Source organism: Pseudonaja textilis, chromosome 6, assembly GCF_049901715.1.
Source record: "Pseudonaja textilis isolate UNSWEBS1 chromosome 6, rPseTex1.2, whole genome shotgun sequence".
NCBI classification, from domain to species: Eukaryota; Metazoa; Chordata; class Lepidosauria; order Squamata; family Elapidae; genus Pseudonaja; species Pseudonaja textilis.
The window spans coordinates 5,720,579-5,743,985 of NC_141995.1; the positions used below are offsets into that span (position 1 = coordinate 5,720,579).

Genomic DNA, 23,407 nt, shown 5'->3' on the forward strand with positions numbered 1-23,407 from the left:
GTGTGCAATTCCTTCTCCTGCCCCGTCCAGTTAATTGCTGCAGCGTGGTTTGTATGAATGTTTATTTACAGTTTGTATGTACTTTGTTTTCGGACTGAATTTCCTCCCCTTAGAGACTGTTCTTGGGAGAGATTTTTCTCCAGACGAAGATAACTGGACATTGGGGGCAAAGTTGGAGGTATTAAAAGGGACTTTTCTTACTTATGTGACTGCGTCCCTTTGGGTCATCACAGTCCCTCCCACGGACAGTCCGGGTGGATTTCCTTCAGGATCGACAGATCGGCTCTCCTTGCAGTCCAGGGAGGACTCTCTTCTTCAACAGCAATACGAAACCAAGAACCAGTGACACAAAAGGGCTTAAATTCATTTTATTATTTTTATTATTATTATTATTATTATTATTAAGATGATGATGATGATGATAATGATGGAAATCTATAAAATAGCCACGTGGATTTATTTATTTTTTAATAAGATCACACCACACACAACACTTCCCTCCCCAGCCCACCTCTGGTCGCAGAAGCAGATCCACCCACAAAGGTGTCCTTGGCCACTTGTGAATCCCGTGCCTCCCTCCCCCCCCCCCCCAAGATGGCACCTGAACAAGAGGGGGGGGGAGACAGGTGTGGCATCCTGGGACTGTTCCTTGCCAAGGGGGAGGCTGGAAAGGGAAGGTTGATCGGGGTGAGCTGACCCGCCCCTCTTCCCCGCGTTACAGACACATCAAAAGCCACAGGGCACAAGACACACAGCACTGAAATATATTTCCGAACACAACAGGTGCTTATTTATTTTAATATTAAACTCAACACAGCTCGGGGGGAAGGTGCCAGCGCCAATTCTGCACAAGGTTTGTGCTGTAGGGGATCGCACAAAACAGCTCTTGCCCTCTACCCCCAAATGTATCTCCATGCTAACCATCTTATTTATTTATTTTCTCAACAGACAAGTTTGCCATAAAGAATGGGAGCCGGGGGGGAGGAAAGCAAAGCGGTGGAATCATTCATATTTTACTAAATAACACACATTTTGGACAGCAACATTGTTAGACTAAATATCCCTTCTGACTTAATAACAAAAATAATACTTAATAGTTTATAAACTCAGACCAGACAAGCCCACCGCTTTTGTTGTATAAAACAATATCGCCCACAGGAAACTGTGCTAAGCTATCAAAAGAAACGCAAGACAAACACATATTCTGAGTTTCGAAAGTGCTTCACTTCTGCAAATCCACTGCAGTAACATTTTAATATTTCATTTAATTTTTATTTTATTTTTTTAGTCAAGTTATATTAGTTAGGAGTGGACAATCGAACAGGAGTTATCCCGGACTAAATATAATGCACGCATGTATACGGATAGATCGATAAAGGAGAATATTTGTAGCTGAAATGAGGAATCCTTGTTTTGTTGCAGACTTTTCATGACCCAGCTAGGTAATATCATCAGTGTTAGAAGGGAGGGAGGTTTGGGAGGGGGAGGAGAGGGAGGGGGAGGAAGAGGAGGAGACAACTGTGTGGTCCTTGGTGCTCTCTAAGCTTGGTTGTTTTCTTGCAGATGTTTCATGACCAAACTAGGTAACATCATCAATGCTAGTAAAGAGCATTTATTAGCAAACCTCACTCCCTACTCGCACTGATGACGTTATCTAGTTTGGTCATGAAACGTCTGCAAGGAAATAACCACGTTCAGAGAGCATCAAGGACTACTCAGAGACAGAGATAGCTAGATATAAAATTCCCTTGTCAAACGGCCCCTTGTGGCAAAGGAACAACTTCCAGTTTGGGGATTGGGAAGGCTTGCGAGTCTGTCCGGAAGGAGGCCCAAGGCCTGACTCATTGTGGAAGGGAGTTTGCAGGGATACAAGGAAAGCTGGAAAGCAGCAACAGGCCGCTTCGAGTGGCCTTCTTGGACCCTGCCCAGGCGTGGTCTCCTCAGGAAGATGGGGCTGACCCACCTGGAACTGAGGGCCACAGAGAAGACACCACGAAAACTTCCTTGAGCAAAGAAACCCAGAAAATCCGCAGCTCAATTCTGCAGCCTTTATTTTCCTCACTAAAGTAGAGTAACCCTCACTTTTTGGCCACTGTCAAAGGAAGAGAAATGATGGCAGCTGGGCAGAACTCCAGAGCCCACCTCAAAGCTTTGCAAAATACCCCTTGAGATCCCCCTCTCTCCCAGCTGAGTCTTCTGCCCTGCCAAAAATGTTCCGCAGCAGTGGTGGGATTCAAAAAAATTTTTTTACTACCAGTTCTGTTGTCGTGGCTTGGTGGGCATGACAGGGGAAGGATATACTGTAAAATCCCCCTTCCCTCCCCACCCCACCAACCTGCTTTCCAGCTCCGTTCTCCCGTGCAGGGCAACCAAAGGAAGACCCAGCCGATCCGCTGGGACTCAACGGGAGGCAGAGAAGAGATGGGGGTTGGCGGGGCCAGTCAGAGGTGGGATTGGCCGGTTCTCCGAACGACTCAAAATTTCCGCTACTGGTTTTCCAGAACCGGTCCAAGCTGGCGGAATACCACCTCTGTTCCCCAGCCATCTTCCTGATCCTCTCCCTTCCTGGATGTTGTCGTTATACCTGTTCACCGAGCATGCCTGCAGGGAGGGGTCCTTCCCAACCTCGTGCCACAAAAGCAAGCAGGGTCGATTTTGCACCCGGGGCCCCCTTGGGGAGTCCCCTGGCCATGTTGAATAGCAAAGACAAAAAAAGGAGTTCCCAACTACTGTGGAATGACAACTGCCTGATTAACACTTGGGAGTAAGTGTGTGTGTATATATATATATATATATATACATACACACACACACACACACATACGCTGGTTATGGTCAACACAATTTGCTTCTCGCCGGTGTTCAAATATGAAACCGAACAGAAAGCCCCGGAGGAGAAATCCACTCTTCACACACACACACACACACACACATACAAACACACCCAAGTGAAACACCCGCACAGTTTTGGCATATTCTCTGGAGAAGGCTTTTGCCGAATGTGTGTCCGCCAAGGTCAGCCCTTCTCCCTCCAGTGGCGGTGGGTCGAGCTTCTTCCTTCCCCGTCTCTGTTCCGGTCTCTTCCTACCTCGCCAGCCCAGAGCATGCTTTGGCCTACACGGTGGCCTCCAACATGGCCTCTTGCTCTGTCAAGATTTCATTCTGGTTTGAATCGAGTCCAAAAAATTTGACCTTGAGTCCATCGACCGGGTGCACCACCGGCACCAGGGTGACCGGAGGGAAAGTCCTGGTGGCCAACTCGAAGCGGCTCATGCTGGCCAGCTCGATGGCCAGCACTTTGAGGAACAGCTTGGCCAGGTGTTTGCCGAGACAGGTCCGTACCCCTCCGCCGAAGGGCAAGTAGTGGAAGCGGCCATCTTTGTCTTCGCTGCGGTCCTGGCTGAAGCGATCGGGGTCAAAGACGTCCACGTCCTTGAAGACGGGAGCGGTGTCGTGAGTGTCTCGGATGCTGTACATGATGCTCCATCCTTTGGGGATCTGGAAGCCCTGGAGAAACACGAAACAGATGGTCAGGGTGGGGGCACGGAGAGAGAGTCAGAGAGCCCCTCCCAAGGTTTGAGAGGCACTGGGGCTATTCTAGAACGTGCGGGGGTCTGATTTAGGGGAACCCGAGTCCTAGGAAATTCGAGATGTTCCATGCACACAGACCATTTCATGACCTAACTAGGTAACATCATCAATGCTAGAAGGGAGAGGGGTGTGTGTGGGAGGAGGAGGAGGAGGAGGAGGAGGAGGAGGAGGAGGAGGAGGAGGAGGAGGAGGAGGAGGAGGAGGAGGTAGAGGAGGAGGAGGAGGAGGAGGACTGTGGGGTCCTTGGTTCTTTCTGAATTTGGTTGTTTCCTTGCCGACATTTCATGGCCTAACTAGGTAACATCATCAGTGCTAGAAAGGAGAAGGGTTGAAGAGGAGGAGCGGGGAGAGGGAGGAGGAGGAGGAAGAACTGTGGGGATCCTGAGTTCTCTCTGAGCTTGGTGGTTTTCCTGCGGACATTTCATGACCTAATTAGACAATATCATCAGTGCCAGAATGGAAGGGGGGGGTGTTGTTCCCTGTTTGCATACTAGTGGTTTGCTTTGTCAAGAAGGAGCTGTCCACCCAGTTGGAAGGCGGTGGCTGTAGGGAATGACCAGGGTCAGCCCAAAGACAACATCATCAGTCCAGCCTGCCTTGAAGTCAATTGACTTGTATCTGGCACCAATTCACCTTGACCATTAGTAGATCAGATTCTCGTGTTGAGGAAGAGGAAACAAACCCTTGGCACTTTTGAACTCTACCCTGGCTCCTGACTTCTTGCACATGATCCAGGTGTTGTAACCCAGAACAACCCTCTGGGAGGGGCAGGTCCAACTGCTTGGCCTTCAGACCTTCTGCAGCTTCTAGAGCTGTCCAAGGTTGCCACCAGCCTACGAGCTTTTCAACAGGTTTAGGGTAAAGACAGGGATTGACAGTGAGCCAAAGGGTGGGAGCCATTAGAAGACAAACCACTGTCATCTCTCCAAACTCTCTCAGAAATGGACCAAAATTGTTGGCTTGGGATGGAGGTTTTCCTGCTTGCCTCCTGCTCCTATTATCGCTCTAAAAATATTATTCCCTGCAAAAGTATCGATCATTTGGCCACCAAATTAAAGCAATGCAATCCCAGGGTGGTGGGCAGGTCACAGGGTGCCCCTTTCTATCCTGGAGGCTTTACCCCAAATTTGTGTCTATTCATGAGCTGGAATAGAGCACGGTAACGAAGTCAGCCAACGAATAGCAGCTAAGTCAGCCAATGAGGACTGTTTGGAAACTGAAACTAGAAGTAGCCTAGGCGTGGCTCTGCAGCTCTCTGCAGCTAGGTTAAGCTCTGAGTCTGTCTATCGGAAATGAAACTGCTTCTGTCCTCTGCTGTGTGTCTTGCTTGCCTGCTGAACTAAGGTGAAACTGAGGTCTGTTTCTGCTGAAGTTGAGTTGCTGCTCTGCTCTGAGCCTGTAACATGTCTGCTTCTGTTTGAGTTTGCTCCATGCAGGAGAAATCTACAACTGGTATTGTAACATTTACTTTATATGTTTATAAAGAAGTTAAATGAAGCCTCGGCCATCGGTGTTTGCTTTTCTGGCGCTGAATTTACCCTGCAATACTCTGAACAGTGTCAACCTAAAACACTGATTCTCAACCTTGGCTGCTTTAAGAGGGGTGGACTTCAACACTCCCAGAATTCTTTGCTGCTGGGGAATTGGAAGTCCGCACCTCTTAAAGGGGCCAAGGCAGAGAAACACTGGCCTAGAAGCGCCTTTCTCCAGGGGAGGGGGCTTCGTATGCAAGGTCCTCTTACTCACGTCCAGCTCAAAGGTCTGCAGCACCGTCCGGTACCCCCCCGAAATGGGGGTGAAAAGCCGGAGCACCTCCTTGATGACACAGTCCAGGTACTGGAGGCTGTGAATGGTCTCCAGATGAAGGCCCCCCTCGCAGAGGCAGCTGTTGTGCAGCAGGCTCTTGCTCCTCAGCTCTTCGCGAAGCTTCTCCAGAACCGACGGATGCTTCAGCAGCTGCATGATCAGAGAGGTGCTGGCACTGGCGGTGGTGGCATAGGCAGCGAAGATCAGCTCCAGGGTGCCATCCTAGGGCAAAGAGAGGCTGCCTGAGCCAGGGCTGGCTGGTTGAGCTAAACTCTAACCCTAACCCTAAAGAGCAGCTCTCTTGAGATAAGTCTATCACGGTCTGGTTGGGTTCTGCATCCCAACAGGACAGACACAGACTCCAGAGAGGAATTAGGACTGCAGAAAAAACAATGGCTACCAACCTGCCTTCCATGGAGGACCCCTATCCTGCACGAGTCAAAAGAGGGCTGTGAAAATATGTACAGACCCCTCACATCCCGGACATAAACTGTTTCAACTCCTCCCCTCAAAACGACGCTGTAGAGCACTGCACACCAGAACAACTAGACACAGGGGGAGTTTTTTCCCCAAACGCCATCACTCTGCTAAACAACTAATTCCCTCAACACTGTCCAACTATTTAGTAAGACTGTATTACTATCATTATTCTCATCCTTCCTAGTATCTATCTTTTCCCACTTATGACTATAATCATGTTGCTTGTATCTTTACAATTTATATTCCTGGATGCCATCACTCAGCTAAACATATAATCCCCTCAACACTGTCCAACTATTTACAAAGTCTGCACTACTATTACTATTAATCTTCTTATCACTCCTTTCACCCATCTCCTCCCACTTGTGACTGTATGACTATTTTCTATTCTATTCCATTCCATATCATCTATTCCATTCTATTCCTACAGTACTCCACTCTATTCTATATTCTATTCTATTCCATTCCATTCCATATCATCTATTATATTCTATTATATTGATACTCTACTCTATTCTATATTCTATCCTATTCCTTATTCCATTCCATTTCATTCCATATTTTATATTCTATTCCATCCCATATTTTCTTTTCTATTCTATTCTATCTATTCCATTCCATTCCATATCATCTATTCTATTCTATTCTATTCTATTCTATTCCTACTCTACTCTATTCTATATTCTATCCTATTCCCTATTCTACTCCATTTCATTCCATATTTTATATTATATTCAATTCCATATTTTCTTTTCTTTTCTATTCTATTCTATCTATTCTATTCTATTCCATTCCATTCCATATCATCTATTCTATTCTATTCCATTCTATTCTATTCCTACTCTACTGTATTCTATATTCTATCCTACTCCCTACTGTATTCCATTTCATTCCCTTATTTCATATTATATTCCATTCCATTCCATTTTCTATTCTATTCATCCTGGTCTAGCACTGAGCACAAAAGGGGGAGCCTAGCGCCCCCAGTGGCCCCGGAGGGAAGTGGAGCCTGCTGCCTGTCTGGCTCAGGGACGGTACCTTCAGCTCCTGCATGGTCAGCTCCTTGCCATATTCTTTGCCGCTTTCGATCAGGAGGTCCAGGGCGTCCAGGTAGTCCTTGCCTTGCGAGCTCTGCAGCTTTTCCCGGATGGCTTTTTCTAAGACCTTCTGCAAGATCTCCCTGGCGCGAATCCCCTATGAAAAGGAGTCCCGGGATTACGTCAGTCCCTCCTCCCACTGTGTTAAGACTTGGTGTCCCAGAATGCCCGGCCACAGGGCTCTCGGCCGGGGCAATAGCTAGACCTCTGTTGTGTGCTGAACCCTCTAAATAACAGGGTGCCCAACCTTGCCAGCTTCCAAGCTTGTGGATTTCAAATCCCGGCATTCCCCAGCCACTTCTAGGTTTGCTGTAACTCAGGGTGTCCGATCTTGCAACTTTAAGGCTTGTGGACTTCGACTCCCAGAATTCCCCAGGCTGGGGAATTCTGGGAGTTGAAGTCCACAAGCCTTAAACTTTAGTTTAGATTAGTTTAGTCTAGTTTGCTTTATTGTCATTGCACCTCGTACAACGAAAATTAAATACCATCTTCAGCACACAATTTATGACTATGAAAACACACACACACACACACACACACACATCCTTCACATTCTATACAATTGAATTGAAAACCCCTGATACTGCATTCATATTGCACTCTACAGTAGAATTCAACAGAGCTCCTGCCCTGGGATAGAAGCTGTTTTTCAGCCTATTTGTCCTTGTTTTTATTATCCTGTACCGTCTGCCAGATGGTAATAGTTCAAAAAACGGGGTGCCCAGGATAAGATGGATCTTTGAGAATGTTTTGAACTTTCTTAAGGCAGCAGGAGCTATAAAGCTCTTCCAAAGAGGGGAGAGGGCAACCCATGATCCTCTGGGCAATGACATTAACCCTCTGGAGCGCTGTCCCATCTGCCCCTGTGCAATTGGCAAACCATACAGAGGTGCAGTAAGTTAAAATGGTCTCTATGGTGCAGCGGTAGAAGGTCACCAGCAGTTTTTCATCCAGTTGTTATTTTCTGAGAAGTCTCAGGTCGTATAATCTCTGCTGGGCCCTTTTGACCACGGCTGCAATGTGAGCACCTGAGGTCGGGTCCTCTTCTAGGGTAACACCCAGAAACTTAAAACTGGCCACTTGCTCCACTCGGTCTCCCTTGATAAGCAAGGGCTGGATGTCTGACCTGTTCCTTCTATATAGTCCACTATAAGCTCCTTGGTCTTATTGGTGTTGAGGACCAAGTTATTGTCTCCACACCACGAAAGCAACTGATCCACCTCATCTCAGTAGGCAGACTCATCCCCCCTCCCTCCGGAGATGAAAAAAAAATTGCCAAGATTGGACACCCCTGCCCTAAAGCATCTAAACTATAAGAACCAAAATACCCCACCCCTATCTCCTCCACTTTGGATCCATCAGGAGGTACCTCAAAGGATGCCACCTTCTACCAGGGTTGGGGCACACTTTCCCATGGGGTTTTGGGGGCAGGGAGAGGCTCGCCATGGCCTTCTTTTCAACAGCACCGTAAGAGGGGGTCCAGCGCAGGCAAAGCACCTAGATTTCTGCCCCACCTTGATGGAGCCCTTCCTTACCTTACGGTAGCCACTGAAGGGCAGGTCCACAGGTAAGGAGAAGACATTCTCCACGAATTGCTGGTAGACTTCGAACATCTGGTTGAGCTCCCCATCCGGGATTCGGAATCCCAAAAGGACCCGGATGGCCATATGGAAAGTGAGCTTCTGGGCTTCGTGGTAGACGTTGATGGGCTCGGGGTTCCTGCCCCAGACTCTCAGGGTCTCTTGGATCACCAGCCGGATTTTGGGGAGGTAACTTTCCAGAGCTTCATGGCTGAATATTTTGGAGAAGACCTGAAACGCAGACAGGGGAGAGGACTGGGTTAAGAAGGAAGGTGGCAAGACTGGCAAGACTGTTTAAAGATAAACCGGCTAAATGTTGGAAATGCCACCAGACACCTGGAACATATTGTCATATGTGGTGGACGTGGATAGAAGCTAAAAGATATCGGACAAAAATACATACATGGTTGGAAAAGATGAGACAGCAACCTATTGATTTAAAACCTGAAATATTTCTGTTGGGGATTATACCTGAAACTTATAGTTAATACATTATTCATGTATTAACAACAGCTAGAATTGTAATAGAATAGAATAGAATAGAATAGAATAGAATAGAATAGAATAGAATAGAATAGAATAGAATAGAATAGAATAGAAGATAGAGAATGGAATGGAATAGAATAGAATTCTTTATTGGGCAAGTGTGATTGGACACACAAGGAATTTGTCTTGGTGCAAATGTTCTCAGTGTACATAAAAGAAAAGATACATTCAGCAAGAGTCATCGGGTACAACATTTAATAAAATAATAGGCATAGGGTACAATAAGCAATCAAATCATACTAGGAAACAGTCGATATAAATTGTAAGGATACTACCGTGGCTTATAGACAAACCAGAATGACTACAGTGTTTGCTTGGCTATTCAGAGGGCGATGCTCAAACGGAGGCAGTTCGCATTTCTGCCCCTGAGCTGCGTGCCAACCTGGGATTCCTTGCTATTCACGGCACTGCACTGATGTGCCTCATTTGCTCTTATGGATGAAAAGGAGAACCAGAGGGGGAAGCTGGCAGGAGATGGCTGCCCCCAAACCCCCTGGCAAAGGCAATAAAGAAGGACCTTTGTAGCTCAGGTTAAACTGTCAGGTCCTCGGGGCTCTCTGAGCTTGGTGATTTTCTTGCAGACATTTCACAACCCAACTAGATAATACCATCAGTGCTAGAAGGAGGAAGAGGAGGAGGAGGTGGGGGAAGAGGTGGAGGAGGACAAGATGACTGTGGGCTCCCTGGTATTCTCTGAGTCCGGTTGTTTTCTTGCAGACGTTTCATTACCCAACTAGGTGACAGCATCAGTGCTACAAGGGCGGGAGGAGGAGGAGGGGAGGGGGAAGGAGGAGGGGGAGGAGGACTGTGGGGTCCCTGGTATTCTCTGAGCTTGGTGGTTTTTTTGCAGACATTTCATTACCCAACTAGGTAACAGCATCAGTGCTACAAGGGCGGGAGGAGGAGGAGGACTGTGGGGTCCCTGGTATTCTCTGAGCTTGGTGGTTTTCTTGCAGACGTTTCATTACCCAACTAGATCGCATCATCAGGGCCCTGATGGATAATGAAATGCCTGCAAGGAAACCACCAAGCTCAGAGAGCACCCAGGACCCTGACAAAGCTTTGAACTTTGTTCTGGATCGGGAATTCGCCCGGTTCCTCCAGGCAGATATCCTTCCCTTGCGCGCCTTCTCCGGTTCGACCGGGGCGGCCGACGGCTGCTCTTTGGCGTTCGGGTCCGATGTCTCTGGGGTTGTCCAGCTCGCTCACCGCCTGGGCCTCCATCCCCTTTGCGAGGGTCCAGGCAACATCTGGCCTCCCGCTTGCTTGCCCGCCCGCCTCCTCCTCCTCCTCCTCCTCCTCTGCCAAGGTAAACTGCCGGGAGGGGGGAGCGGGGCTCGCGAGCAGGGACGGGGGCCACGTCCAACTAGTAGCATCTCGGAGCAGCCGGGAGGAGGGCCGGTGCGGCTGCCGCCTGCCAAGGAGAGCCTCTCCCCCGCCGCCACCTCCTCCTCCTCCTCCGAGGGGCCCGGCGGAAAAAGAGTGTTTGCTTACTTTTGATTAACTTACACGTGCAGAGCCGGGACGAAGCCCCTCCGCCCTCCGGCTCCAGCAGCAGGGAGCACGCGCCAAGGTAGGGGTCAGGTGGGGCGCTGGCATCCGGGGAAGGAGGGAGGGGGGGGCTTGAGTGAGGGGCGGGGGGGGTGGCGGGGAGGTGTCTGAATTCGGGAAGGGAACCCTGCCCTCCCGCGCGTGGAAGGCAGACCGACCAGCGAGCAAGGGCTCCCGAGGAGAACCTTCCAAGCTGTAAATGTGGGAATTGCACACACGCACACACGCACACACACACACACACAGAAAGAGGGGGGATTAGACACACACACCACACACACATACACAGAGAGAGAAAGAGGGGGACTATACATACACACAGAGGGGGATTTTATACACACACACACACACCACACATATACACAAAGCAAAGGGGAGACTATACACACACACACAGAGGGGGGATTGTATACAGACACACACAGAGAAAGAGGGGGGTTTATACACACACATACACACATACACAGAGAGAAGGGGGGACTATACACACAGAGGGGGGATTATATATATACACACACACACAGGGTGGATTATAACACACACACCACACACACACACACACACAGAGGGGGGTAACTATACAGAGAGAGGGGGATTATATACACACACACACCACACACATGCATACACACAGAGAGGAGGGGGCGACCTGTGTGCAAAATACTAGTTTCCTGGACCCAGAGGCTCTGGGGTTTGGGCCCAGGCCGCCTTCAAACTAAGCTGGCTGGGGGATTCTGGGATTTGAAGTCCTCCAGGCTTAAAGCTGCTCCAGAAGACCCAGAGACTGTGTCCCTCCTGCGGCTCCGGGAAGGCTCACCCGGGGGCCTCCCCGATGGATGGAACCCAGCTCAGGCGCTTTGGCTTTCGGACGTCCCTTCTACAGGACCCAGCTAGAGAAATGCACTCAAGCCCTGGAGGTTTTCAAGAAGAACTGGACTGCCACCTGTCAGGAATGTTTGTAGAGTCTCCTGCTTGGGTGGGGGGGCATGTGGGTGTGGAGGGTTGGACTAGATGACCTCCGAGGTCCCTTCCAACTCTCTTCCCCTAAAAGTCACCCGCTGGGCTGCGGCGCAGAGGCCCAGGAGAGGCGACCCTCTGGTTCTCAGGCAGATGCCCGGCTGGCTCAGGATGGAGCCCGGTGGGCAGAGGGGGGGGGGGGGGCGACCCGCGTGGCTCCGATGCCTCCTCGCTGGGGCGACCAAGCTCCCCCGCCTGACTGGCGCAAGGCCGGAGGACTTCCCCGGCTCTCTGCCCGGGGCTTCCCCGAGAGAGGAATCCCGCGGCCGAGCCGGCGGATGATGCCCGGCGCCCTCTAGCGACCTCCCGAGCCGCCCACCCCGCCCCTCCACCGCGCTCCACGGCTTCCCAGCTGGAGGCGACAGCGTGCGATCCCCCGAAACGTGCCCCCCCGCTCCCCGTCCGGTTGCGGGGACGGAGCTCCGCTGCAAGAAACGGGGGCGGGGGGAACCCGACTCCCACGACCCCCTCTTCACGGGCAGGCGCGGGGAACGGGAGTGGGATGTCTGGTGGGCTGCGTGATCTTAACTCCGGCTTTTAATTCGCTTGGGCTGGCCTTTTAAACAAAGATTAACAGGGTTGGGAGGGGCTTTGGAGGTCATCTAGTCCAACCCCACCCCCACCCACCCACCCCCGCCACGCCCAAACAGGAGACCCTACACCATGTCTGACAGATGGCAGTCCAGTCTCTTCTTGAAAGTCTCAACTGATGGCGCTCACACAATTTCTATATGCAGAGAGAGAGGGAGGGAGGGATTATATACACACACACACACACACCACACACACACACCCCTAGGCTGTCCAAGGCACTTCACTCTCCAAGGGGCTACGGGGAGGGGGGGGTGTCCCCAAACTTTGCAACTTTAAGCCTTGCGGACTTCAACTCCCAGAATTCTCCAGCCAGCTATGTGGTCTTAAGTCAGAAGTCCCCCAACTTGGCAACTTTTAAGACTAGTGGACTTCAACTCCCAGAATTCTCCAGCCAGTGTAGAATGCTGGGAGTTGAAGTCCACGAGTCTTAAAATGGCCAAGTTTGGAGACCTCATGATCTGAGAAAGCACAGGTGCCGGAGGCCCAGATTCCCACACGGCTTCTCAGGTGATGGCATCTACACCCAGGACCGTCTCTGAGGCGGGCCACGGAAGGGTGGCGAAGGGGGCTTCCCAGGGTGTCGAAGGGGGCTTCCCAGTTGCAACCGTTCGCCGGTTAAGACCCACCATTCAAACATTTCAATAGCAACTGAGGTGCAGGCGCCTGCATTTTTCTGCTTCGTTTGAGAATTGTGCTCAGAAAGTGGCTTTTCCTAGCTGGTTCTTGATGCCTCTTCCACGTGTTGGGCTTGGCTGTGGGAATTGGCCTCCTGACTGCGTGGGGGGGTGGGCAGGATGGGAGGGAAGTCTGGGTGCAAAAGAGGAAAACCAAGCAGGTTCTTCCTCGGCCATTGACTGGGGGGGCCACCAACAGTGGTTCCCTCTTGGCGGCAATGGTGCCAGCGACCTTCACTACCTCCTTTTGCACATTTGGACCCAATATGGCACAGCAGGAGCAGCAGCCGAAGAAGAATACACACAGAGGGGGCAGAGGAGGAGGAGGAGGAGGAGGAGGAGGAGGAGGAGGAGGAGGAGGAGGAGAGGAGGACTGTGGGATCTGTGCTGTCTGAGCTTGCTTGTTTCCTTGCAGACATAGGTAACCCCATCAGTGCTAGAAGGGAGGAGGTTTGCAGAGGGAGGGGAGGAGGGGAGGATAGGAGGGGAGGCAGGAGGATAAAATAGGGAGGGAGGGGAGGGGAGAGGAGAGGGAGGAGCAGAGGAGGGGAAGGGACGGGAAGGGAGAGGGAGGAGGGAGAGAGGGGGAGGTGAAGGGAGAGGAAGGGGAAGGGAGGAGAGAGAGGCAAGAGGATAAAATAGGGAGGGAGGGGAGGGAGAGGAGGGGAGGAGCAGAGGAGGAAGGGACGGGAAGGGAGAGGGAGGAGGAGAGGAGGGGAGGTGAACGGAGAAGGAAGGGGAAGGGAGGAGAGAGAGGCAAGAGGATAAAATAGGGAGGGAGGGGAGGGGAGAGGAGAGGGAGGAGCAGAGGAGGAAGGGACGGGAAGGGAGAGGGAGGAGGAGAGGGAGGAGCAGAGGAGGGGAAGGGACGGGAAGGGAGAGGGAGGAGGAGAGGAGGGGAGGTGAAGGGAGAGGGAAGGGGAAGGGAGGGAGAGAGAGGCAGGAGGATAAAATAGGGAGGGAGGGGAGGGGAGAGGAGGGGAGGAGCAGAGGAGGGGAAGGGACGGGAAGGGAGAGGGAGGAGGAGAGGAGGGAGGTGAAGGGAGAGGGAGGGAAGGGGAGGGGAGGAGAGAGAGGCAGGAGGATAAAATAGGGAGGGGAGGGGAGAGGAGAGGGAGGAGCGGAGGAGGGGAAGAGATGGGAAGGGAGAGGGAGAGGAGAGGAAAGGAGGAGGATAAAATTGGGGAGGAAGTGGAGGGGAGGGGAGGGGGAGAGGAGAGGGGAGGGGGCCGCAGAGGCTGGACTCCCCTTCCCCAGAAGCCTGAGTGCCAGACTCCAAGGACCCCTCCCCAGACCATCCCAATCGCTCCCCCTCTTCCTGCTTCTTTGGGGAACCCTCCTCATCTTCTCCAAGCAAAGGAGGAGGGTGGCAACCCAAAGGGGAGGAGCCACGGGGCATTCCCCCCCTCCAGCTAACAAGGTCATTCCAGGTGGAGACAAGGGCAACTCCGACTCGCTCGGCCTGGAATGGAAACCGGATATTTCCCAGCTTTGGGTCTGTCCGAGCATTCTTGCGCGGCTGCTGTCTGGGCCGCCGGATGTGCCGAGCACGCCAGGTATGTGCGGCCCTGAGCCTTTGCTGGAGGCCTCGGAGGAGCCTCCCTTGTGCTGGGCCTTTCTGGGGGAGAAGGAAAGAAAGAGGCTCCCCCCACCCCTGCAACCCCCCGCCCCTGCAAGTGGGGAGAGCAGATTTCCAGATCCAGACTGGCACCGAGCAAAGTGGCCCTTCCGGTTGCTGGCTGCAAGTGATTCAGCTCCTACGCCCCGGGGGCCTTCAAACTTGGCAGCTTGAAGACTTTGTGGACTTCAACTCCCAGAATTCCTCCTCCAGTCCTATTAGCTCAGGAATTCTGGGAGTTGAAGTCCACAAGTCTTAATAGTTGCCACGTTTGAAGACCCTTGGGATAGAGGATGGATGGATGGATGGATGGATAGATAACGGATGGGTAGATAGATAGATATGAATGGCGAGAGAGAGAGAGAGAGAGAGAGAGAGAGACAGAGACAGAGACAGAGATGACAGAGATGGATGGATGGATGGATTGATAGTGATGGATGGGTGGATAGATAAATAGAGATGGATTGATGGATAGATGATAGATAGATAGATAGATAGATAGATAGATAGATAGATAGATAGATAGATAGATAGATAGATAGATAGATAGATGGACAGACAGGACGACAGACAGATAGATAGGCTAGACAGGATAGATAGATAGATGAGATGGGATAGACGATAGATTAGATGATAGATAGATAGATAGATAGATAGATAGATAGATAGATAGATAGATAGATAGATAGATAGGATGGGATAGACAGATAGATAGTTAGATAGATAGATAGATAGATAGATAGATAGATAGATAGATAGATAGATAGATAGATAGATAGATAGATAGATAGGATAGACAGGATAGATTAGATAGATAGATAGATAGATAGATAGATAGATAGATAGATAGATAGATAGACGATAGATTAGATAGATAGATAGATAGATAGATAGATAGATAGATAGATAGATAGATAGATAGATAGATAGATGACGGAGATGGATGGATTCAGCAAGTGAATCAAAGGATAGATAAGCCCTTCTCCCGGAACGGCGCGACCACCCCTCTGTTTACACCTCTCTAGCAAAGACTCCCCCCGCCCCCAAATCAGCGGGAGACGGGCGGGGAGGGCAGCAGCGTCGCTCCGGCCCTTGTGCACCCCCGCCCGTCGGAAGAAGCCCCCCTTCCCATTCCCCAGGGTTACTAGAGTTCAACCTCGGCACGTGCCGCCGGCAAGGTCGAGGCGAACCAGACGCCGGGGCGACTGCAACGCCCCACGACCTTCTTCCTTCCTCCCCCCGCCTCGCATCCCCGGAGGAAAGGCCCGACGGCGCTTCCTTGCCCTCCCCAAGGAGCCCCGGAGCTGCGCCCAGAACCCCTCCCTCCCCGCCCCCCTCGGCACAGGACCCCAATGCCCATCCTCCTCGGCCGAATGGTCAGCCAGTCGCACCGCCGCTTTCAATTCCTCAAAGGCGCCTCCTTGCAGCGCCCACACCCTGCAGGCGGGGTGGTGGGGGGTGGTGGAGAGGGGGAACCCGGCGACCCCTGGCCACCCCCTACCCCCGCCAGGCGCACTCTGCGGATGCTCAGAGGCCACCCACCCACCACCCTCGCCCGCAACCCCTTACCTTCCGCTTGTGCCGGTGGACGTCGCCGATGGAGTTGGCCACGGTGTTGGGACCCAGGAGGAGGCGGGTGCTGCGCGGCCACTCGGTGCTGACCAGGCTGTGCTCGCCCATCAGGATCTTGCGCACGTTCTCGGCGCCCGTCACGCGGATCAGCGGCCGGCCCAGCAGGTGGGTCTTGAAGACGTTGCCGTATCTCTCCCGCCGCGAGGACTGGAAGCCCGGGCCCTGCAAGAGGAAGCGCGGCCGCTCAGCCTGGCAGCTCCCCTCTCCCCTCTCCCCCCCTCTCCACAAACCCACCCATCCCCCCGGCTGGAGACACGGCGGGGCAGAGGCTTTCCGTGAACTCTGCGCCCCCTCCCCAGTTCCCCCAGACCCATTCCCCTCCGACTTTCCACCGCAGGGATCCGGGACTGTCCAGCAGGGGCTCCGGCAGTCTCCGTCCCGCCTTTCTCGCGCCTCGGGGGAAAGTGCTGCAGCTTCTCTCGGAGGACGGAGAGCGGGACGGGAGCCCCCTCCACGACGGCCGCAAAGGCTGCTGAAGCGACGACGCACCCCCTCAAGCCTCCCTTCCGTGCTCAGCCCGCGTCTTTTGCCCACTTCCATCTGTTCACACGCACACGGATGGATGAGGGTGTCCCCCCACAAAAAAGGTTAAACTGTTCGGGAAAGGAAAGGGCTTTTCCTGGCCACGGGTGTGAAGTCCTGCGCGTGGAAAACGGGGTTTTGGGTGGGTGGTGGGTGTGGGGGGGGTCAGGTTTCTTAGGCCGTCCCGCGTGGCCCAAAGACGGTGGGAAACCGCCAGGCGCGGGACGTTCGCCTTCCTTAACTGGGGCTTTGGTTACTTCTGCTCGGAGGGGGCGCCTCGGCCGGCCTTAGCCCCCTTTTCCTCCCCACCCCACCCCTGCCACCGAGGCTGCTGGAGAGCCAAAGAAGGGCGCAAAGGCGCGAGGCTCGATCCAAAGAAAGCGAGGCAGCCTCCGAGCCCGGAGGGTCGCGGGAACCCCCTTGAGCCAGACGGCGGCTTGGCCCGGGCGCGTGGAAAAGGAGGACGAGAGTTTTTGTGAGCCTCGAACTCGAGAGTTTAAGTGAATTGTGGGGATGCGCAGGAGGCTTAACACGGGCAAAGGCGGCGGGTTGGCGCGGGGGGAGGGGGTGGAGGTTTCGCTAGCTCCTTCGGGGAGGTCCGAGGACTCAATTGAACCTCTCTCCCAAAGATCTTCGGGTTCCCTCGTCTAGAATGCCGAAGGCGCGCGAGCGTGTAAGTCGGGCACAAACACGCGCCGCGTTGTTACACCAGGCATTCCCGGCGCAGCTGGCCATCCCTGGAGGCGGCGGGCTCCCCTTGGCGGCCTGGGCTCAAGTAGAGCCCGGATCGCCATTCCCGGGGGAGGGGAGGGGAGCCTTCCTTCCGCTGCCGGGGTGGGCTTCGGCGTCGCTGCCCAAATGACCAGCGGATGGTTTCAGGGGTCGTCGAAATGCAGGCAGAATCCGGAATGCAAATACTGGGCGCCCCTTTTTACAGACACTCCCCAGCCGGTGTGTGTGTGGGGGGCGGAATCTTTCTGCTTTGGCGCATCGGAGGCAACGAACGGAATCTCCCCATTCCTTCGCGCTTGCGGCGGCAGAATAAAACGAGGAGGGTTCCTTAAGGCCATCGAGACCAACCCCAGCTTAAAAAGCCTACCTAATAGGCGCCTCTCAAGTTCCCTGACGCTGAAAGGAAGTTCTTATTTGGGGAGGGGAAGGGGGAAAGGGACCAAATGTCTCTCCTGCCAGGAGATGGCCCGGTGAAGGCGGGGGGAGAACGTGGTCCCCGAGACTGAGGCTGCCTGGAGTCGGGGTCCCTAGACGGAAGGCGGGCTCCGGAGACGCCCACCCGTGGAACTGTGGAAGGGGACTCAATTTCTTAGATTAACCCTAACGGGGGGCGGGGGGAGGGTTGAATCCTCCTCCTCCGTCGCGCCTTCGCGCAGTCGGCTCGTCCTTTCCACGGAGGACGAATAACCGGGCGAACCCACTCCAAATATTTTTGGCTAAGCGCGGGGACGAGACCGGGACTCCTAATCGCTTTCCCAGATGCTGGCGTGGTCCTGGGGGAGGGAGGGAAAGAGCTGCAAGCAACCCGAGGGGAAAGGGGGCACTTGGACCTCCCGCGGGTCCTCCTCCCCATTTTCGGAGCTAGAAAGAGCGGGGTATATTTCCCCCCCCCTCCCGCGATTTGGAAGAAACGCCGCAAGAGGCTCCATGCGCCTTTACAGCCAAAGAGGCGCCCCACTTTCCCGGCGCGGGGTCCTTCAGAGGCAGAGAACTGGGGTCGGGGAAGGGTTGGGATTGAGGGGGGGGGCTTTTTTAAAAAAAAACAAAACAAAAGCACAGTTGTGAAGTTCAGCAATTCAGGTGATCCGGTGTCTTGATCTGCGTAAATATAATTAAAAGTGCTTTTAGGGGCATTAATAAAGGGTTATTTGTGCAATATTTCCATCCTTGTACAAAGGGCACCTTTATGTGGGAAGGTTTTCAGCCGACTCCGATTTATATACTTTTTTTAACATTTATTTTTAGTCCTAGACTTTTTTTCCCTCTCTCTCTCTCTCTCTCTCTTTTGCCTGGATGGAGCCTTGAGGAAAAGGGAGAGCCCCTTTCTCGGCGCCCCTTGTAAAAAATCTGATAAATTTCTTTTTAAAATAGTCCCATTGAGGGACGGCGCTTAACTCTTTAGATGCGGGGGGATTCCTCAGTCTTTCTGTCTCTTCATGTCCTTCATGGGGGTGGGGGCTGCAGAGGAGGAAAGGATAACATCTCCTGCGCCCTAATTCCCTTCTGCTCCCTAGCAGAGCGACGGGAATACAAGGAAGAGTCCGAATCCCTCGCGAACGTGGAGACAAATCCGCCCGAGTCCCGCGGGCGGAATGTATGTGGTGTATGTTTTGGGGGTGGGATTAGCGGTTCTGGCATTAGGAGCGACGCAGTTTGTGATGCGGGGGGGGGGAAGGAGACGAAAGTCTCGAGGACTCCCCGCCAAACTCTTAGGCTCGCGGCTGGGCCGCTTTGGCGCAAGCTGCGTGGGCTGACCCCCGAGTGGGGGCGGCCTTTCCGCGGCGGCGGTGGCGGAAAAAGCGCTGGGCGGGCGAGAGGGAATCCCACGCTGCGCTTTGCCCGGGAGGGGAGGGCAGGGGTGGCAGGGAAGGACAAGGAAAGCGCAGGCGAGGGTTCCGCGCTGGTGTGAGGAAAAAGGCGAAGCGTTCCACGGTTTCCCCCCACGAGCTCCTTAGCCTCACCTGTTGGATGGAGCCTGGAAGGTGTGAGCCTCCCCTCCCTCCGCCTCGCTCCGGCCAGTTGCGTCCCCCACCGGCAGGAGACGCCGAGGGAGAAGGCTCGGACCGACGGCCGCTTCCAACCTTGCAAAGCTTCAGGCCGGGCGTAGCCGGAGAAACCGCCGCCTCCTCCTTCCCCGCGGGGATCGCGCGGCTCTTCCGTCGGCCTGTCCCCGACGCGCCTCTCCCCTGCCCCCCCCCCGTCGCGGACACCCTGCCCGGGGTTTCCCCGGCGCCGGCAGCGCTTACCTGCAGCAGCCAGTGGAAGGTCTCGCCCACCAGCGGGAAGCCCATGGTGCCCTTGGGGATGGGCAGCTTGCAGCTCTTGTCGCGCGTGGCGGCCCAGCGCAGCTGCCACAGTTGCTGCGAGACGGCCAGCAGCAGCGTCAGCGAGGCCAGGCAGGCGGCGGCGGTGGCCAGAGCCGAGAGCAACTCGAAGCCGGCGAAGAGCATCTTGCGCGCCGGGGTGGGGGGAAACTGACCGTCGGAAGCGCCTTAAAGGAAAGCGGCCGGCTTCGACTCCGGGACACAGACTCGTCCGGGCGGCGCGCCGGCGAGGCGAGCGAGACTCTGCACGGATGGCGAACGCTGCTGCTGCTGCCCGCCGAAGAGCAGGGTGTTCAGACGGGGAGGCGGCCGCCCCCTTTCCGCTCGGACGGAGACCAGGAGGAGTAACGGACCCGGCAGGCGCGGCCAAAGTCGGGGTCCCTCCCGAAGGCGACCCTCTCGGATCTGCGCTCCTTGCAGCGCTGCAACTCAGAACTCACGCCGAAAGAGGAGAGGGAGGAGAAGGAGGGCGCTGCGCCCGGAGGGGATACCGGCAAGCCGGGAGACGGGGAGGCTCTTCGGCTGCAGCGGCGGCGGCGGCGGACGAGCCGAAGCCGCAGGAGGCAGCGAGAACCGGGCGCGGATCTGCAGCGGGCTTCTGCGGTCGCGCCGTCCAACTTGGAGCGGGCTACCTGGCGCGTCTGTGCCGGGCGGGGGGCGGGCCGGCGAGGGGCGGGCGGGCGCGAGCTCCGTTTCGCGGCGCCGTCGGAGGAGGAGTCGCCGCGCTCCGCGCCAGTTTGCGGGGATCAGCCCTGGCGGCGCTTATATAGAGGCGGCGCGGCCGGTGGCTCGGCCGGCGGTCGTCCCCTCCTCCCCTCCCCTTCGAGGCGTGGGCGGAGGCGGCGGGGGCGAGGCGGGCCGGGCGCTGGAGCGTGCCAGCGCTGCCTCCGCCGACTCCGCTCGTGCCGCTCCGCGGGAGGAGGCTCACCTAGGCCGGCTGCGCGTCACCTGGCCGCGGCAGAGGGAAGCCGAGAAGCCGACCGTCTCGCCGCCCGACCTCTCGCCGGAGCGCCGAGCCGCCGAGTCGGGTCGCCAGTCCCGGGATTCGCCTGTTCAGGGCCCGCTGCAGAAAGGCGCCCTCCGGGGAAGCGGGGCGGACGAGTTCACCGGCCGGAGGAGCTCGGGGTCCCGGCTGGGTGCGCTCTGCCTTCCCTGGGGACGGACCGCCACCCTTTCGGACAACCGCCCGGGCTCTCCGGATTTCAGCGTGCCTCGACCTGGCTGTGGCCGAGGTGGCTCCGGCGGGCGCCGGGCGGCGCCTCCTTTCTGCGCCCGGCGCGGCTCGGCTGCTCGGTCTCGACCTGCTCCGGGACAGACCTGCCGCGACTTGTGCCGGAGTGACCTGCGCCCAGGGCTGGTCCGCGCCTCCCGGCTGGTGGCGGCGTCTTTCTGCCAAAGTGGCGGCTCTCGCTCGCTCGCTCTCTTGCCCTGGCGGGATACCCCCCTCCCTCCCTCCCTCGGCAATGAGCGCAGCGAGCCGGGGTCCCGGGCGGGAGGGTCGCAGGGGAAAAGCGGCTTCACCTCCTCCTCCCCCCCCCATCTCAGGCAAAGGCTGAGTTGGAAGCTGGAGGTGGGGGGGGGGGGCATTTCGGTTGGCAAAGAAATGTTTTATTTCATGTTATTCTTCAATTTGCAATTCGCGGTGTGCCCACGACTCTGGGAAGCCCCTAAGAATCTCCCGTCCTTTCAGGGGCACTTTGAGGTTGGAAGCACTTTCTTTCTTTAAATATTTTATTGAACAAAACAGTTAAAAACACGGAACTAGTGAAGTCGGTTTGACATAACTTTTGCTCAGTATCGCATAGATCGATCTTTTCCTATATACAATTATTCAAGTATATACATTTGTTCGCTCATATATTACATTTTCCAGCATCATTGTGTCCTATTTTCATCTCGTACGTTCATTTACCCTCTCAGCAACTCCTCTGCCAACTGGAGAGGTTCCTTTCTGCTCCCACCGGCGATAGAATCTGTCCCGAATTGCGCAATATGCCGACTCCGTCTTTATTTTTCATCTCTAAAGTTAGCTTGTCCATTTCGGAGCACATCAAGACTTTTGTTTATTACTTCGTCATCGCCCCGTATGTCTGTCTCCTTCCAGTTCTGGGCAAATGCTATCCTTTGCCACAGTAATAATATGTATAACCACATAGAGCCCTTTGGAAGCACTTGCGAAGCACTGGCCTTCCCAACCTGCAGGAGAAGTATGGGGAGGGGGCTTCCAGTGGAGGAACGGGTGAAGAAGCACGTTGCTGTGAGGGGGCGTTATCCAAACACGGAGGCTAGCACTGGGGCCCCTGGCCTCAGGGTTCCCATTCAGGGCCAGCAGAGAGACCTGGCCAAATCCCAGTGGGCACAGGATGGAGGCCCACCTGCTGCCTGTAAACACTGGTCCAGCTTTGTGTGTGTGTGTGTGTGTGTGTGTGTGTGTGTGTGTACACACAAGACGCTCCAGCCAGGCTAAGAGACCTTGCCGGGGTGGAAGGAAGGGCGCGAAGATGCTTCTCCAACCCACCATAAGGGATCCAATGTGGACAGTGCAGGGAAGCACCTGCCATCGATCCCTGGACTGCCCCAGGACAGCAAAAGCCCTCCCGTCCTCCCCAGCCCCAGCCTTGGAGCAAGGAGAGGGAGGGGTAGACACTGTTTTCCCCTGAGAGGAGGACCCTCCCAACCTCCCAAAAGTTATGGGGCTGCCCGAGTCCCCCACCCCACCTTTCGCAGGTGAAGTTACGCAGCAGGGGCCAGTCCAGAGTTCCTGACAAGCAGGAACCAATTTGGCCTCAAAATACCTCCAAGGAGGCCCAGAGCCAGTTTCCCCCCACCCCGCCCGCCTGCCCACCCATCCCCCTCTGCGGTGGCCTTTTCTGCCCCACCCACTCCCCCTCTCCTGGGGCAAAACTGGTTCTCCTCCATTGGGGGTCCGTGGGGGGGAAAGGCAGCCCCTTGGGAGCCCTGCAGAAGGAGCCACAGGGATGAGATTTTCTCTAAGGTGGGGGGGTGCTGTCCTTCTGCAGCCTAACGGGGAGCCCGATCATCCCCTTCTGCTTCCCCCCACCCCCAGAATCCAGAGGGCACCTCCTGAAAAGAACTGCGTACAGCAAGGAATACAATGGAGGCCTCTCATCCAAGGGGCCCCCTTCATTCAGCTGCTTTGGCGGTGCCCCAACCCCAACAGAAAACTTTGGGGTCCTGGGAGGGGTCCTGAAAGTGGTGGGTGGAAGAACAGGGTGCCCACGTCACTGTCTCCAAGGCCAGTTCCCCCCCCCACTTCCCCCCCCCTCCAGGATTGTAATATCTGACTCTAAGAAAAACTTGGGGTCAACTTCTGGCTAGGTCGCTCACGGCCCTCCCCCATGAGACTCTTGGAGTCACAACTTGAAGTGTGTGGTGTGTGGTGTGCTCACAGAAGAACTGCAGAGCAGGGGACTTACTCAGCAGGGTCCTGGGGGGGTCCCCGTTTGTGCCCCTTTCGTGGGTGGGTGAGGATAGGTTCTGCCTCCAGGTTCAGGGAGGCTCAGGAATGACCAAATACCTGCTTGAGCAGGGGGCTGGACTAGAAGACCTCCAAGGTCCCTTCCAGCTCGATTCTGATTGACTGAACAGGAGGCTTTGCATCCTTGGCATGAGCAATGCGCAT

At 54.8% G+C, this 23,407-nt stretch overlaps 1 protein-coding gene across 1 annotated transcript; it reads right to left on the reverse strand.

Moving 5' to 3' along the window:
- Positions 1–370: 370 nt before the first annotated feature.
- CYP26B1 (cytochrome P450 family 26 subfamily B member 1) lies at positions 371–20,500 on the reverse strand. The gene is made up of 6 exons (XM_026717136.2): positions 19,687–20,500; positions 16,124–16,348; positions 8,510–8,785; positions 6,916–7,071; positions 5,338–5,619; positions 371–3,507 (listed from the first exon to the last, which is right to left on the reverse strand). The coding sequence occupies exons 1-6, from the start codon at positions 19,888–19,890 to the stop codon at positions 3,115–3,117; spliced, it is 1,536 nt and encodes a 511-aa protein (XP_026572921.1). The 5' UTR covers positions 19,891–20,500; the 3' UTR covers positions 371–3,114.
- Positions 20,501–23,407: the final 2,907 nt, after the last annotated feature.

Coding starts and splice junctions, on each gene's coding strand:
- CYP26B1 (XM_026717136.2), bottom strand. CDS start 19,890: ATGCTCTTCGCCGGCTTCGAGTTGCTCTCGGCTCTGGCCACCGCCGCC. Junction 16,349..19,686: donor CCTTCCACTGGCTGCTGCAG/GTAAGCGCTGCC, acceptor TTCCTCTTGCAG/GGCCCGGGCTTCCAGTCCTC. Junction 8,786..16,123: donor TCCACCGGCACAAGCGGAAG/GTAAGGGGTTGC, acceptor TCTGCGTTTCAG/GTCTTCTCCAAAATATTCAG.